This window comes from Loxodonta africana, chromosome Y (genome assembly GCF_030014295.1).
Source record: "Loxodonta africana isolate mLoxAfr1 chromosome Y, mLoxAfr1.hap2, whole genome shotgun sequence".
NCBI classification, from domain to species: Eukaryota; Metazoa; Chordata; class Mammalia; order Proboscidea; family Elephantidae; genus Loxodonta; species Loxodonta africana.
Window position 1 is genome coordinate 9,691,632 of NC_087370.1, and position 17,699 is coordinate 9,709,330.

The 17,699-nt window shown below is 38.6% G+C and overlaps 1 protein-coding gene across 2 annotated transcripts in view; it reads right to left on the reverse strand.

The window, feature by feature from the left end:
• LOC135229092 (lysine-specific demethylase 5C-like) overlaps positions 1-17,699 on the reverse strand; it is a 78,687-nt gene that overhangs the window by 50,393 nt on the left and 10,595 nt on the right. For both annotated transcript variants that reach the window (XM_064278891.1, XM_064278890.1), the window contains exons 7-11: positions 14,111-14,234; positions 13,835-13,998; positions 11,769-11,927; positions 11,212-11,331; positions 10,948-11,106 (exon numbers count right to left, since the gene is read on the reverse strand). In XM_064278891.1, coding sequence (XP_064134961.1) covers positions 10,948-11,106; positions 11,212-11,331; positions 11,769-11,927; positions 13,835-13,998; positions 14,111-14,234 — 726 coding nt within the window. The remainder of the gene's footprint in view (positions 1-10,947; positions 11,107-11,211; positions 11,332-11,768; positions 11,928-13,834; positions 13,999-14,110; positions 14,235-17,699) is intronic.

The window sequence follows — 17,699 nt, forward strand, 5'->3', positions numbered from 1 at the left end:
TGGGACTGGCGGTAGCATTCTGGATGCAGCTTCCTCACGGAGTGACAGTGAGCTTCACGGTCTACCCACACCTCCGCAACCAGAGAAGTATAGCACCCTCAGCAAAAGATAAGTACTTGGGTACATTTTACTGCACATCCAGCGACCAAGCTGGCATCAGTAGCTGTCGATTTCGCTGGGCCTGAGAGGGGCCCTGCTGCGCACCCTGAGCCATTTTCCCAGCATTAGAGAAGGAATATAATCACAATTGGGGGAAAAGAAAATCTGCCGGCTCCACTATGTTGGGGAGCTCAGGACAGAAGTGGCTCCTGTGCAGGCACAAATGGTCTATGGACACTGAATACCTTATACCCCTGGCGTGGACCTATGTGGACCCATTTCAGGAGAACAGGTAACTGTTGGCAGACTACAACTGTTTCAGCTATGTGGTGGAGGGGTGGGTGTTTGATGTTTGCCTGTTGAACAGGATCCTCACCTATCCACATGAGGGACCTAAGGACTGGTGGTTCCACCCACATCACCCAGACACCTGCGACAGGGGTCAAAGGATTAATGCTGCCTCCCAGTTCCCACAAGCAACAGTACTGGGTGCCCATAGTGCAGCTGCAGAACGCACCCACCTGTGCACTCTACGAAACAGGGATGCGCTTTCATCACAGACATTCAGGGGACGGTTGTCAGCCCCCTGCCTTGTTCAGGGTGTGACCCAATGCTGCAACCAGATATCTGTGCCTACACTGATAAACCCTGCCCCTCTAACACTGCAGGACAGAGCCTGTACCACAGACTTGATGATCAGCTACCTGGACATCTGGGCTGAATTCATACAAGAAAAGTGAAGGGACTCCTAGACTGATATACCTGATAACAGCTCTGGCCATCTGGTGACAGGACATCAGGGCTTCCAAGGTGACAACAATCAAGCTAGCTCACTCAAGCAGCCTATTTGGGCATATTGAAACAAAACAAAGCAAAAAGCTAGGATACAATAGGCAAATATAAAACAAACTAATATAAAAACCTAAAGATGGCTTGGAGACAAGAGTTAAAAATCAAATCACATAAAGAAGCAGACCATGATCGCTTCAATAATCTCTCAAAACAAACAAAAAAGACATTTTCCAGCTGAAGGTGTATTCCTGGAACTACCAGATGCAGAACACAAAAAATTAATATATAGAACTCTTCAAGACATCAGGAAAAAGATCAGGAAGTAGATCAGGCAAAATGCAGAACAAGCCAAGGAACACACAGGTAAAGCAGCTGAAGAAATTAAAAAGGTTATTCAAGAACATAATGAAAAATTTAAAAAGGTACAACAGTCCATAAAGAGACTGCAATCAGAAATCCAGAAGATTAACAATAAAATCACAGATTAGACAAATCAACAGAAAGTTAGAGCAGGACTGACGAAGTGGAAGGCAAAATTATTGTGACTGAAGATAAAACATCTGACATCAATATATCTGTCTGATGAAAACTCAGACAAAAGAATTTTAAAAAACAAAGAAACCCTAAGAATACATGGGACTCTATCAAGAGAAATTACCTACGAGTGATTGGAGTACCAGAACAGGGAGGGATAACAGACAATACGGACAGAATTGTTGAAGATTTGTTGGCAGAAAACTTCCCTGATATCATCAAAGATGAGAAGGTATCGATCCAAGATGCTCATCAAACTCCACATAAGGTAGATCTCAAAAGAAAGTCACCATGACATAATCAAACTTGCCAAAACCAAAAATAGAGAATTTTAAGAGTGGCTAGGGATAAATGAAAAGTCACCTATGAAGGAGAGTCAGTAAGAGCAAGCTCAGACTACTTCAACAGAAACTATGCAGGCAGGAAGGCAATAGGATGACATATAAACAAGAGCTGAAAGAAAAAAACTGCCAGCCAAGAATCATATATCCAGAAAAACTGTCTCTCAAACATAAAGGTGAAATTAGGACATTTCCAGACAAACAGAAGTTTAGGGAATTCGTAAAAACCAAACCAAAACTACAAGAAATACTAAAGGGAGTTCTCTGGTTAAAAAATCAGTAATATCAGATATCGACTCAAGACTAGAACACAGGACAGAACAACCGTATGTCAAGCCAGACATGAAAATCACAAAAACAAGATAAAAAAGCACTTAAAACAGGGAAACAGTGACATCGTTACGTAAAGGAAGACAACATTATAACAATAAGGAGGGACTAAGAAATGTACTCATAGATCTTTCATATGGAAAGGATGTCAAGGTGATATTAAGAAATAAAAGTTAGTTTTAAACTTAGAAAAATAGGTGTAAATATTAAGCTAACCACAAAGGAGTCAAACTACCCTACTCATCAAAATAAATGCAAGGAAAAAATGAAGACTCAACAAAAACAAAATCAACAACAATGAATATGAGAAAAAGACAATATATAAACTAATCAGCACAATAAATTAACTGGAAAAACGAAACTGACAAAAACACATCAAAATGACAGCACTAAACTCACACCTATCCATAACTACACTGAATGTAAATGAACTAATTTCACGAATAGAGAGAGAGAGGGTGGTTGAAAGACTAAAAAACATGATCTGTCTATATGCTGCCTACAAGAGATGCATCTTAGAGACACAAAGAAACTAAAACTCAAAGGATGGAAAAACATATACCAAGCAAACAACAATCAATAAGAGCAGAAGTGGCAATATTAATTTCTGACAAAATAGATTTTAAAGTTAAACCCACAACAAATGGTAATGAAGGACACTATATAACGATTAAAGGAACAATACACCAAGAAGATATAACCATATTAAATATCTATGTGCCCAATGACAGGGCCACAAGATACATAAAACAAACACCAATAGTGTTGAAAAGTGAGAGACAGCTCCACAATAATACTGGGAAACTTCAATACACCACTTTCTGTGAAAGAATGTCCAGAAAGAGGCTCAATAAAGACACTGAAGACCTAAATGCCACAATCAACCAACTCGACCTCATAGACATATACAGAACACTCCACCCAAGAGCAGCCAAGTGTATCTTCTTTTCTAGTGCACATGGAACATTCTCTAAAATAGACCTCATATTAGGTCATAAAGCAAGCCTTTACAGAGTCCAAAATATTGAAATATTACAAAGCATCTTCTCTGACGGTTAAGGCCATAAAAGTAGAAATCAATAACAGAAAAAAGAGTGAAAAGAAATTAAACACTTGGAAAATGAACAATACGCTATTCGAAAATGACCGGGTTATAGAAGACATTAATGATGGAATAAAGCAATTCACAGAATCCAATGAGAATGAGAACACTTCCTATCAGAATTTTGGGACACAGATAAAGCAGTACTCAGAGGTCAATTTATGTCAATAAATGCACACCTACAAAAAGAAGGGCCAAAATCAAAGAATTAGCCCCACAACTTGAGCAAATGGACAGCAACAAAAGAAACCCTCAGGTGTCAGAAGAAAACAATAATAAAAATTAGAGAATTAAATGAAATAGAGAACAGAGAGACAATTGAAAGAGTTTAAAAGATCAAAAGCTGGTTCTTTGAAAAAAATAACAAAATTGATAAACCACTGGCCAAAATGACAAAGGAGAAATAGGAGAGGAGGCAAATAACCCAAATAAGATGGGCGATATCACAACAGACCCAACTGAATCATATCAGACTAATACAAAAAATTATACTCGAACAAATTTGAAAATCTACAGGAAATGGACTCATTTCTAGAAACACACTACCTACCTAAGCTAACAGAGATAGAACAACTAAATAAACCGTAACAAAAGAAGAGACTGAAAAGGTAATTTAAAAACTCCCACCAAAAAAAAAAAAAAAAAAAAAAGCCCTGGCCCTGATGGCTTCACTGGAAAGCTCTACCAAACTTTCAGAGAAGAGTAAACACCACAATCACTAAAGGTTATTCCAGAGCACAGAAAACGATGGAATATCCCCAAACTCATTCTATGAAGCCAGCATAGCCCTGATATCAAAACCAGGTAAAGACACCACACACACACACACAAAAATTACAGGCTTATATCCCTCATGAACTTAGATGCAAAATCCTCAACAAAATTCTAGCCAATAGAATTCAACTACATATCAGTAAAACAATTCACCATGACCAAGTGGGATTCACACCAGCTATGCAGGGATGGTTAACATTAGGAAAACAAAAAAAATGCAATCTATCACATACATAAAACAAAAAACAACCACCACAAGATCTTACTAACTGATGCAGAGAAGGCATCTGACAACGTTCAACAGCCATTCATGATAAAAACTCTGAGCAAAATAGGAATAGAAGGACAATTCCTCAACATAAAAAAGGGCATTTATACAAAGCCAACAGCCAACATTATGCTAAGTGGAAAGAGCCTGAAAGCATTCCCCTTGAGAATGGGAACCAGACAAGGATGCCCTTAATCACAACTGTTATTCAACATTGTTCTTGGAGGTCCTAGCCAGAGCAATTAGGCTAGATAAAGAAATAAAGGGCATCCTTTGACAAGGAAGAAGTAAAAGCATCTCTATTTGCAGATGACATTATCTTATACACACAAAACCCTAAAGAATCCTCAAGAAAACTACTGAAACTAATAGTTCAGCAGAGTATAAAAACTCAAGGAATAGTTTAAACGGGGAAGAAAATATTCTTTGATGGTTACGAGTGAGTGGAGAGAGAGTAGGAGAGGGGTATTCACTATTTAGATAGTAGGCAAGAACTAATTTAGGTGAAGGAAACATGATACAGGAGAGGTCAACACAAATGGACCAAACCAAAAACATCGACTGGTCTCAACCCACCTAGAGCAAAAGAGAATGAAGAACTCCAAAAACACATGGTAATTATGAGCCTAAGAGACAGACAGAGCCACAAATATCAGAGACTGCATCAGCCTGAAACCAGAACTAGGAGCAGAAGCGCAGTGGGATGCAGACCTCAAATTCTCATAAAAATACTAGACTTAATGATCTGACTGAGACTAGCAGGACCCCGGGGTCATGGTCCCCAGGCCTTCTATTAGTCCAAGACAGTGACTGGACTGGACTACACGATAGAAAATGATCCTGGTGAGGAGTGAGCTTCTTGGCTTAAATAGACACATAAGATTATGTGGGCGGCTCCTGTCTGCAGGGGAGATGATAAGGCAGAGGGTGACAGAAGCTGGCTGAATGGACATGGGGAATACAGGGTGGAGAGGAGTGTGCTGTCTCATTACGGGGTATACAGCAACGTGTATGTAAATTTTTGTATGAGAGACTGACTTGATTTGTAAACTTTCACTTAAAGCACAAAAAAAAAAAAAAAAAAAGGATGGAATAACCAAAGTGGCTGTCAACAGATGTATGGATAAATTATGGTATATTCACACAATGGAATACTACGTATCGATAAAGAACAATGATGAATCCGTGAAACATCCTAACATGAAGGAAACTGGGAAGCATTATGCTGAGTGAAACTGGTCAGCTACAAGCCCACAATCACAGTAACTCAAGAAATAGTTCAAAAAGAGAAGAAACTATTCTTTGATGGTTAATATAGTGGGTCAGGAGGGAGGGAGACAGGTATTCACTGATTACATAGTAGACAAGAACTATTTTAGGTTAAGGAAAGACAACACACAGTACATGAGACGTCAGTACAACTGGACTAAAGCAAAAGCAAAGAAGTTTCCTGAGTAAACTGAATGCTTCAAAGGCCAGGGTAGCAGGGGTGAAAGTTTGGGGACCATGGTTTCAGGTGGCCAGTAATAAAATCTATTAAGAAAACATTCTGCATTCCACTTTGGAGAGCGACATCTGGGGTCTTCAACACTAACAAGCTGCCGTCTAAGATTCATTAGTTGGTCTCAACCCCCCTGGAGCAAAGCAGTGAAGAACACCAAAGACACAAGGTATTTATGAGCCCAAGACACAGAAAGGGCCACATAAACTAGAGTCTACATCAGCCTGAGACCAGAAGAACTAGATGGTGCCTGGCTACAACTTATGGCTCCCCTGATACGGAACACAAGAGAGAACTCCTGAGGGAGCAGGAAAACAGTGGGATGCAGAACTCAAATTCTCGTAAAAAGACCAGACTTAATGGTCTGAGTGATACTAGAAGGACCTTTATCCCCAGACCTTCTGTTACCCCAAGACTGGAACCATTCCCAAAGCCAACTCTTCAGATAGGGATTGTAGACTGCACTACAGAAAACGATACTGGTGAGGAGTGAGCTTCATGAATCAAGCAGACACATGAGACTATGTGGGCAGGTCCTGTCTTGAGGGAGGATGAGAAGGAAGGGGACGACAGAAGTTGGCTGAATGCACACGGAATACAGCGTGCAGAAGACTGTACTGCCTCATTATGGGGAAAGTAAGAATATATAGCAAGGTGTATATAAATTTTTGTATGAGAAACTGACTTGATTTGCAAATTTTCGCTTAAAGCAAAATAAGTTTTTTTTAAAAAGTACGATATTTAAATCCATTTAATGTTCAATTATTTCCTTTAATGCAATAATCAGCTATTATAGTAACTATATAAAATATCTTATGGTAAGGATTTTCCTCATCTTTTAATTCTTTTTGTTCTTTTCAAAGTTTCTTTTTTGGTCTTATTTTTCCTTCTTCTTACATTTATTTTTCCTTTTGGTTAACTGAACGTATATAAACACACAGCATAAAAAGCAACAGTTCAAATCTGCAGGTCAAAAACAAAACAAACTTATTAGTTAGATGTTGTTGTTAGGTGCCATCAAGTTGGTTCCAACACATAGTGACCAAGTATGTAATAGAATGAAATTCTTCCCTGTGCCATCCTCACAATCATTGCTGCGTGAGCCCACTGTTGCAGACGTTGTGTCTATCCATCTCATTGAGGGTCTTCCTCATGGTGTCCTTCTCCAAAGACTGGTCCCTTCTGACAACATGTGCAACGTTAGTGAGATGAAGTCTCACCACCCTTGCTTCCAAGGAACACTCTGGATGTACTTCTTTGAAGACAGACTAGTTCATTCTTCTAGCAGTCCATGATGTGGCCAATGTATTTATATTTAAACCAAATATGTATTTATATCTAAGCATAAATTTAATCAGGAAGGTCAAAGACATGTATGTTAAAAACTATAAAACACTGCTGAAAGAAATTTAAAAAAAATCTAAATAAGTTGACCCCCATCCGTCAGTTTGTCTTACTGTGCTGGCTTGGGTGTTGTTATAGTGGAAGCTATGCCACTGGTATAGGGTCACTCTTGGTGGTCAGGCTTCAGCGGAACTTCCAAATTAAGACAGGCTACGAAGAAAAGCTTGGTTATCTACTTGTGAACTTTAACCAATAAAAATCCTATGGATTACACAGAATTTTGTCTGGTACAGTGACGGAAAACAAGTCCCCTGGGTCACAGGCACTCAAAATACACAGGGGCTACAACAAGGGAACTCAGATATACCAATGGTTCTGAAGATGCTACAGGAGGAGGCAAAGTTACATTCTGTTGTACATCAGGTCTCCTTGTGAAGGAGCCAACTCAATGGCAACTACCAACAACAAATGTGACGGACGGTCTGCGTTCACATGTTGGAAGACTTAACATTGTTAAGATATCAATAGTATCCAAAACCATCAGGATTCAATGCAATTCCTACCAAAATTCCAACAGGCTTTTCTGCAGAGATGGAAAGCCAATCCTCAAACTTATATGGTACTGTAAAGGATCTCAACGGTAAAAGCAATCTTTAAAAAAAAAAAAAAACACAAGTATGTTCTCACTTTTGTGAACTGACATGACCAAGCAGATATTTAGAAATGGTCACTTATATCTAACCTGGGTTTGAAGGATGAAGCATTCACTCTCTGGATAGTAGACACTTTCACTTTTGGGGACAGGTAAGGTAACACCAAATTAGGGTGAAGTGTAGAAGCATGACTAACGTAAACAATTTTAATAGAAAGTACACAAGAAGGGCCTAGCAGTAATTGGTATGGCATATATAATTTTGAAACAACAGCAACAACGACCAAAAAATATACGTGGGGGATGGTGGCACAGTGCTTAAGAGCTTGGCTGCTAACCACAAGGTGGGCAATTCGAATGCATCGGCCGCTCATTGGAAACACTATGGGGCAGTTCTATCCTGTCCGATAAGGTCACTATGAGTCGGGATCAACTCGACGGCAACAGGTTTGGTTATTTTGGTATACGTATTATGTAGGCATGTATGTGTATAACTACGTAGAGTACACATATGTATACATACACAGATATGTACATCTGTGAGTGTGTCCACATATACTCATATGTATAATAAAGTACCTAACTGGTACAGTTACAGATACTTCTTGGACATAACCAAACACCATGCAGGTCTGAATTTCTGGGTCTGAAGGATTAGGACCACAGACTTGTGGGACATCTCAGTCACTTACCATAACATAATCCAAAAAGTAATATTACACGTTCTAGTTTGGTGAGTAGGGTCCGGGAGCTTGAAAGCTTGAGTGTCGCCACCTAAGATACAACTGTTAGTCTCTACTTGTCTGCAGCAAAAGAGAAAGGGGAAATCAAAGAATCAAGAAGTCTACAGAACCAAAGCCTCTACCCTTAGACCAGAAGAACACGATAGTGCACAGCTACTACTAATGACCATTCTAATCAGGGACACCACAGATAGATGCTGATAGAATGGGAATGAAATGTGGAACTGAACCTCAAACGCCTCCAAAAAGAAGAAAGGAAAGAAAAAGAAACCAGACCTGCTAGACTGGTTGAGACTAGAGGACTCTCTGAGACTAACAGCCTGAAATAGTCTTCAAAGCTTGAATTGAAACTAACCTATGAGTTTACCTCATAGCTAAATAACAAACTGGCTCAAAAATAATGCATATCACCCACAAGTATCATGCTTCTTTAAAAAATCACCTATACAAGACCAAACGGTCAACAATTACTTTAAAATAAAGATGAGAACATAATGGGGCAGGGAATCTAGATTACACTAGTGAAAACAAAACAATCAGAACAGAAATGATGAGAACGTTCGTAAAGAATATAAACAATGTCAATGAACAACTAGTGTAGAAGTTGAATGGTAATCGAAACTGCTGTGTTACTCTTTACTGAAAACACAATAAACTATGATTACTAAAAAAAAAGAAAACCAGCAAGATTTGCACTTTTCAACTGCAAACATTCAATAACCAACATAGTCTTACACTGGTACAAGAGAACACATATAAACCAGAGGAGGAGAATTAAGAGTCCAGAAATAAACCTACACAGCTATGATTATTTGATTTTAAACAAGGATCACAACAAGTATATTTTACGGGAAATGAGTCTTGTAAATAACACACGGTGCTGAGACAACTGTTATTCACATGAAAAATAAAAAGTTGGATCTATTCCTCACATTGTATATGCAAGTTAACTTAAAATGGATCTATAACCTAAATATAAAAACGAAAATAAAAAATATAGACACATGCGTATAAAACGATCTACATTAACTGTGAGCATTCCTAAAAATTGCAGTTACACAAGTTTGCTGAGCTTGGTCAACCTTCCCAACTACTCTTGCTGTGTGGATCAACTCCTCTATAAGGCCATAAATACAGGCCAACCTGTAAACAAGGCCAAATACTAATTCTCTTGAGTCTGATCCACAGAGTAAAACAATTATACTAAGAATAACTCCTCAACATCCACAATACTGTCTTGGAGGAAGTACAACCAGAATGCTCCTCAGAAGCGAGGATGGGGAGATGACTTCTCACGTATTTTGGACATGTTATCAGGAAGGATAAGTCCCTGAAGAAGGAAATTATGCTTCGTAAAATAGAGGATCAGCAAAAAAAGAAGACCCTCAATGAGATGAATTGACACAGTGACTGCAACAATGAGCTCAAGCATAACAACTGTGAGGATGGCGCAGGACCAGGCAGTGTTTCTTTCTGTTGTGCACAGGGTCACTGGGAGTTGGAACCAACTCAACAGCACCTAATGACATCATTATCATCCACGATAGTAATGAAGAGGATTATTTTTCAGCTTTCTCTCCCCAAATGAGATTACTTCTTTCCACAGTATTTTCTGGCTCTCTACCCAGGAAAAATTTCTAATGGAATTTGCCAGAATTTAGGACATTTTATGGGTCACTCTGACAAATATAAGTCACCTTGTGCTAAAAGATGAAATTTGTTTCTGTGTAATTCTATGTGTTCCACATCATGCATGTAAATTGGTAAGCTTAATGAGGACTCTGAGTCCATTCTTTTCTTTCAAGCTACATGAATAAACTGATTATACTGTTTGTGTTTCTCTATAACACAGTAACTAAAAGGTGATAAAATTCCAGTATTTAGATTTATGGAAAAACAAAGTACCATGGTAGCTTCTAACTGATAGCATCATAGTGTTTCTTTGTGTCTTTTACCCTTCAGAAATGTAAGGAGGAAAAAGTGATGGTTATGGTGGCTATCCAAAATTCTGCATCACTTACAGAAATAAAAAAGCATGAATGTAAACTTAAACAAATCTATTACAAAGTTAACTAGTATAAAAGATGCATAGCATACAAGTTAGAAATAAAAAAAAATTCTGGGTCACTGACAGATCACCTAATGGCATCAAACATAATCCTTAATCTCTAATACACAAAAACAATATTATGAGGAAGTACCCATGAGGAAGAAACTCTGGTGGCGGAAGGGTTAAGTGCTACAGCTGCTAATCAAAGGCTCGGCCGTTCGAATTCACCAGGCTGTCCTTGGAAACTCTACGGGGCAGTTCTACTCTGTCCTATGGGGTCACTGTGAGTCGGAATCAACTGGACAGCAGTAGGTTTGGTTTGGTTTGGTTTGGTTTACGCATGAGGACAGGGTTGGTTTTCAGATGCTAAAATGACCTTCCTGTCATAGTGTTAAAATGAATTACCAATAACATTACCTGTTCCTCAGGGGACAGGTTCCGTTTCCTATTGCTGACTGGAAAGCCACTGCCGAATTCTTTGGAATGAATGTCTGCCCCATACTCAACTGTAACATCCTCTTCAATGCTGTTCACCAGCCTCCAGAATTCTTTTTCCACTAGCTCTGTAGGCACCATCTGAGAAAACAGGTGCAAAAGACGATCACTGCCCAGCAAACTTTACCCTCATTTTCTAAGACCACCTGACTCCAATTCCTCTGGCCCCAGCCCTTGATCACATACATGTACGGGCATGTTGAAGTAGTCAGCCTTGAAGGAGTCCGCCATTTCACCAAAACTCTGCAAAGTGTACTCCTGGGTAGCCTGCTCAAAGCCAAAAGCTTCAGGGGGCCGTTTACACTCCTGAAACAGAGACTATTTCACCAAGACAAAGGCAATAAAATGAAGGACCCAGATGAAAAAGTAAGGATGGGAAGAACAAAGTTTCTTTAGGTTATATTCAATATCCAATACTGCCCCTTCACATTTTCCTATGTTTCCAGGTAGAATAGTTTTAGTATCTACTAAACGTACTTCCTTGTCTTTGTTCCTATGATTCACATCGTGTGGTTCCCTGTCCTGCTTCTTAGTGTTTAAGTCTCTACCATCCCAAAGCTAATCTGTTCAACCCCTCTGGCTTATTCTATCATGAATAAACAGAGTCCAACGGACGTATTAACTTGGACAAAGACACTATTACTATTACTATTACTACTCTAGTTTCCCTTAAAACCAGGAGAGTAGATTCGAGAAAAATACCAAGAACTAAATTTAAAATGTCTTTGCTGGACAGGCCTTACCGCCATTACACACTTTGGGCACCTCCATACCCCTCTGGGGATTTCAGGAAGAGGTGGTAATAAGCAGAAGATGTGGTAATTGTCATCACAGCCGTCACAGAGAAGCAGCTTATCATCTTCATCCCCTCGAGAACACATTCGGCAAACATATGCATCAACCTACCAGGAAAAATTAAGTGAAAATACAAGTTGCTTAGTCTATGATACCTAATCCCAGGTTTCCAGATCATTCACTTTGAATGTTTTACTCATGAGTTCATGTTTTAGTGGAAAATAAGACATAAATAATTTCAAAATAATACATGTTAACAAATGAATGTTGTTAAGGTGTTTTGGGAGCAACAAAGTAAATTTTCTGTATAAAGTTTAACAGCATAGACCAAAATCACAAAGTTATAAACTTGCATGGATCATTTAAAAAATTATTCAGTTAATAGTAATGGGAACAGAGTTCAAGTCGGACACAAAAGATCAAGTGACCAAATATCCACGATTATACCCGTTATTTTTGTGTAAACTTCACTGATGTCCACTGAGTTACTATTTAATACACTGTCTAAACTTAAGACACTGATGGTGACAAAAAATTAGAAGTCCGTATGAAATGCACTCAATATCAAGAATCATCAGGGAACTACAAATTAAAAGAATGATGGAATACCACTACCTATCTTCAGAAATGGCTAAAATGAAAACAAAAACTGCCAATTTTAATTGTGAGGACGTAGAAGAATTAATGTAAAGTGGTCAACTATTTTTGAAAACAGTGTGACTGTATTCTAATACTAAAAATACACATATTCTCAGTTCTAGTGATTCCAGTCCTATTTTTATATACAATGAAATGCCTAAATATGCTAACGGCGTACACTTTTATGTTCACAGAAGTATTATTCCTAATAGCCAAAAACTAGGTAACTACCACAAAATCTATAAACAGTTAAATATAGAAACCATAAGAAAATTACTTAATAAAACAATCCAACATGGAGAACTCATATAATAATATATACAACGGTATATACCATCTGATACTACTTATCTAAACGTACAAACACCAAACAAAATGAATCTACATATTTTTGTGTATTCCTGTCACACTGCAATCACAATAAAATGGCAATATAACTGATGAATTAGATGCAGGAGAGAGAAGTCATGTACTAAAGGGTTAAAAAGTAAGATCCATCAGTGACAGTTCATAAGATGAAGAACACAGGGACAAATTGGGACATGGTTGGAGAGTTAAGGATAATCTCTCAGTTATGTAGACAAGATTAAGAGCCCCAGAGGAATCTGGAGCTCCAAAGAGAAATCTGTTCAAGGATAAAATTTCTGGGAACATCAACGCTCACAGAGCTGAGAGATGAAAATTTTAGCAGGCGGATGAAAATAATCAAAGCAAAATAAAATCAGTCAGAAGGCAAGGAGGATAATCAAAAAAGAAGCTAAGAAGTAGGAAACTGGTGAATAGACGAATATACCTAAAGAAAAATAAACACTTCTATACAAAATGTGATGCTTTAAGAATCCTGATGCACTTGCCAGAAACAAATAGCTCTTCAACATATTGATATTTGATCAGATTATCTTCTACACGTGAAAAAAAAAATCCATTGCCGTCTAGTCGATTCCAACTCACAGCAACCCTACAGGACAGATTAGAACTGCCTCAGAGGGTTTTCAAGAAGTGGCTGGAGGATTTGAACTGCCGGTATTTTGGTTAGCAGAGAGCTCTTACCTACTGCACAAAAAGGGCCCCTCCTACATAAAAAGCTGTAAAATTTCATGAATTGCCTATTGTTGAAGGTGAAATTAGACAGCATAATTTGGTAGAAAGTTCTGACCTAAAAGTGAGAAGAACACAGGAGTTCTGATGTTGACTTTAATACCTTGAAAAGATTTCTGCCCCTTCCTGACCATCAGTTTCTTCAGAGGAGTGAGCTGAATAAGAGGAATAAGGTGATTGAAGGAGAGAAGAACTGATGTGGTAAAAGTAATTTTAGGTTTTATTTAGTCCTTATAGTTCAAAAACAGAACTTGTGCAACATCATAATGGGTCTTACAAACTGAGCACTGCTGTGATTCTTCCGTAGCCGCATGGTCATCCTCGTGCAGGGCTCTGGGCTATGACTCAATTTCTCCTTGGGCAATGCTGACGTCACTTTTCCATCCTCACCTGGCTCCTCCTTCACTACAACAGTGGGGGGACATTCAGGTTCTTCTTTATCTAGGGAATCAGAAGAAAAATGCTGAAAACAAAGAAATCTATCCTGCACCAGAATTAATAATCCACCTCGCCCCATATTTCTCCTTTAGACTGTCAGCCTGTTAGTCCTCACCTTTCTTTCGAAGAGTCTTATCTTTGGCCATGAGGCCGAGGCCCATCATCTTGGGGCCTGCCCCATAGATCTGCAACTTCTTCAGCTCTGGATTCTTCTCAATGTCCTCCTCTGTGGGCTCTGGCTATTGAAAGAAGATCCAAATAAGGAAGTGAGTTTTAAATACACAAATGTAACACTTTAGACAAGATCCAGGCCTTCGTATTTGCAAAACATTTCAGATCCTATAAAAGGAGTAACATAGTTTAAAACAAGCCAAGACAGAGAAGGGACCAAAATGGTGGAGTACTTAAGTGCTTCCGGTGATCCCACTTGTAACAAAGACCCGAGAAAACAAGTAGAGCAATTAGTTTTGACAAGCCAAGAGCCCTCAACGTCAAAGGCAAAGACAGGAGATCAGACTAAGCAGCAGGGGGAGGGAGAAACGGTTCAGAAGCAGAGAGGAGCTGCCAGACTGACTGGGCAGGAACCAGCACCCCCCAGACACAATCTCCTGGCATGACCGAAGCACGGCTGGCAGTGTTTTGGATGGGGATACCTCACAGAGAGACACCAGGCTACACAATCTAACAACTACAGAATCAGAAAACAGTACTCTCAGCAAAAGTACGTTTATCTAATTTACTGTGACCCCAGCCCCCAAGCCAGTTTTGGTGGCTGTCAATTTCCTTGGGCCTGTGATAGGCTCTGCTGAGCGCTCTAAGCCATTCTCCTGGCCTTGGGGAAGGAATAAATTCACAATATGGGGAAAAGATAATCTGTCAACTCCACTAAACTGGGGAGCTCAGGACTTAAGCAGCTCCTGTCCAGGCACAACCAGTCCATGGACTTTGAATGCCATTCACCGGTGCCTGGAACTGTGTGGGTCCATTTCAGGACCCAAGACTAGAACAATGGACAGAGCAACCAGGTATGAACCCAGACACGAAATCACAAAAATAAATCAAGATAAAAAGCTCTCAAAACAGAGAAATAGCAGTCATTATGTAAAAGATACCAACATTAAATCAATAAAGAGGGACCAAAACATATATTCACAGATCTTTCATATGGAGAGGAAGTCAAGGCAACATAAATAAATAAAAGTCTGGTTTAAACTTATAAAATAGGAATAAATAATAAGATAACCACAAAGGAGACTAACGATCCAACACATCAGAATAAAACATGAAAACCATAAATAGTCAGCAAAAACAAAATGAACAGCAATGAAAAACAGAAACAGACAATATACAGAAAAACTATTCAGCACAAATAATTAAGTGTAAAAAAGAAGCTGTCGACAACACACAAGACATCAAAATGACAGCACTAAATGCATACCTATCCATAATTACACTCAATGTAAATGGACTAAATGCACCAATAAAGAGATAGAGAGTGGCAAATGGATAAAAAAACAATATTATCTATATGCTCCCTACAAGAGACACACCTTAGACTTGAAGACACAAACTAAAGCTCAGAAGATGGAAAAATATATTAATCAAACAACAATGAAAAAAGAGCAGGAGTAGCAATATTAATTTCTGACCAGACTTTAAAGGTAAATCCACCACAAAGGATAAGGAAAGACACTTTATAATAATTAAAAGGACAATATAGCAGGAGGATATGACCATATTAAATACTTACACACCCAACAGGGCTTCAAGATACATAAAACAAACTCTAACAGCACTGAAAAGTGAGAGAGACAACTCCACAATAACAGTGGGAGACTTCAACACAGCACTTTCGGTGAAGGACAGAACATCCAGAAAAAAGCTCGACAAAGACACCGAAGATCTAAATGCCACTATCAACCAACTTGACCTCATAGACATATACAGAACACTCCACTCAACAGAAGCCATGTATACTTTCTTTTAAAATGCACATGAAAACAGTCTCTAGAACAGACCACATACTAGGTCATAAAGCAAGCCTTAACAGAATTCAAAACATCAAAATATTACAAAGCATATTCTCTGATCATAAAGCCATAAAAGTGGAAATCAACAACAGAAAACATCAGGGAAAAGAAATCAAACACCTGGGAACTGAAAACCTTCCTCAAAAACTATGAGGTTATAGGAAAAATTAAGGATGGAATAAAAAAATTCGTAGACTCCAATGAGAATGAAAACACTTCCTATCAGAACCTTTAGGACAAAGCTAAAGCTGTGTTCAGAGATCGATTTATAGGAACACATGCAAAAAGAATAGCCAAAATCAAAGAATTATCCCTACAACTTGAACAAATAGAAAGAGAGGAACATAAGAAGCCCTCATGCACCAGAAGAAAGCAAATAATAAAAATTAAGACTACAATTTAATGAAATAGAGAACAGAAAACCTACTAAAAGGGTTACCAAGACCAAAAGCTGGTTCTCTGAATAAATTATCAAAATCGATAAACCACTGGCTAAAATGACAAAAGAAAAACAGGAGAGGAACTCAAATAAGAAATGAGATAGGCGATATCACAACAGAACCAACTGAAATTAAAAGAATCATATCACATTACCATGAAAAATTGTACTCTAACAAATTTGAAAACCTACAAGAAATGGACGAATTTCTAGAAACACACTGTCTGCCTAAACTAACATAAACAGAGGTAAAACAACAAAATAAACCTGTAATAAAAGAAGAGGTTAAATAGATAATTTAAAAAACTCCCAACAAAAAAAGCCCTGGCCCTGACGGCTTCACTTGAGAGTTCTACCGAACTTTCAGAGAAGACTTAACACCACTGGTATACATATTACGGAGCACAGAAAAGGGTGGAATACTCCCAAACTCATTGTATGAAGCCAACATAGCCCTAATACCAAAACCAGATAAAGACACCACACAAAAAGAAAATTACAGGCTTATATCAGGAAACCCTGGCGGTGCAGTGGTTAAGTGCTACGGCTGCTAACCAAGAGATCGGCAGTTCAAATCCCGCATGTGCTCCTTGGAAACTCTACGGGGCAGTTCTATTCTGTCCTATATGCTCATGTTACAGACGGGCAAGAGGCCCCAGATAAGCATTACTGAAAAAGAAGAACAAGGTGGGAGGCCTTATCTTACCTGATTTAAGAACCTATTATACCGCCCCAGTAGTCAAAACAGCCTGGTACTAGTACAACAACAGATACATGGACCAATGGAACAGAATTGAGAATCCCAACTCAAATCTGTCCACATATTAGCAGCTGATATTTGACAAAGGCCCAAAGTCAGTTAAATGGGGAAAAAACAATCTCTTTATCAAATGGTGCTGGCAGGACTGGATATCCATCTGAAAAAAAATCAAACAAGACCCATACCTCACACCACACACAAAAACAAACTCAAAATGAATCAAAGACCTAAACATAAAATCTAAAATGATAAAAATCATGGCAGAAAAAACAGGGACAACACCAGGAGCCCTAATACATGGCATAAATAGTACACAAAAAATTACAACAATGCACAAGCAGAAGAGAAACTAGATACCTGGGAGCTCCTAAAAATCAAACATCTATGCTCATCCAAAGACTTCACTAAAAGAGCAGAAAGATTACCTACAGACTGGGAAAAAGTTTTTAGCTATGACATTTCTGATCAGCACCTG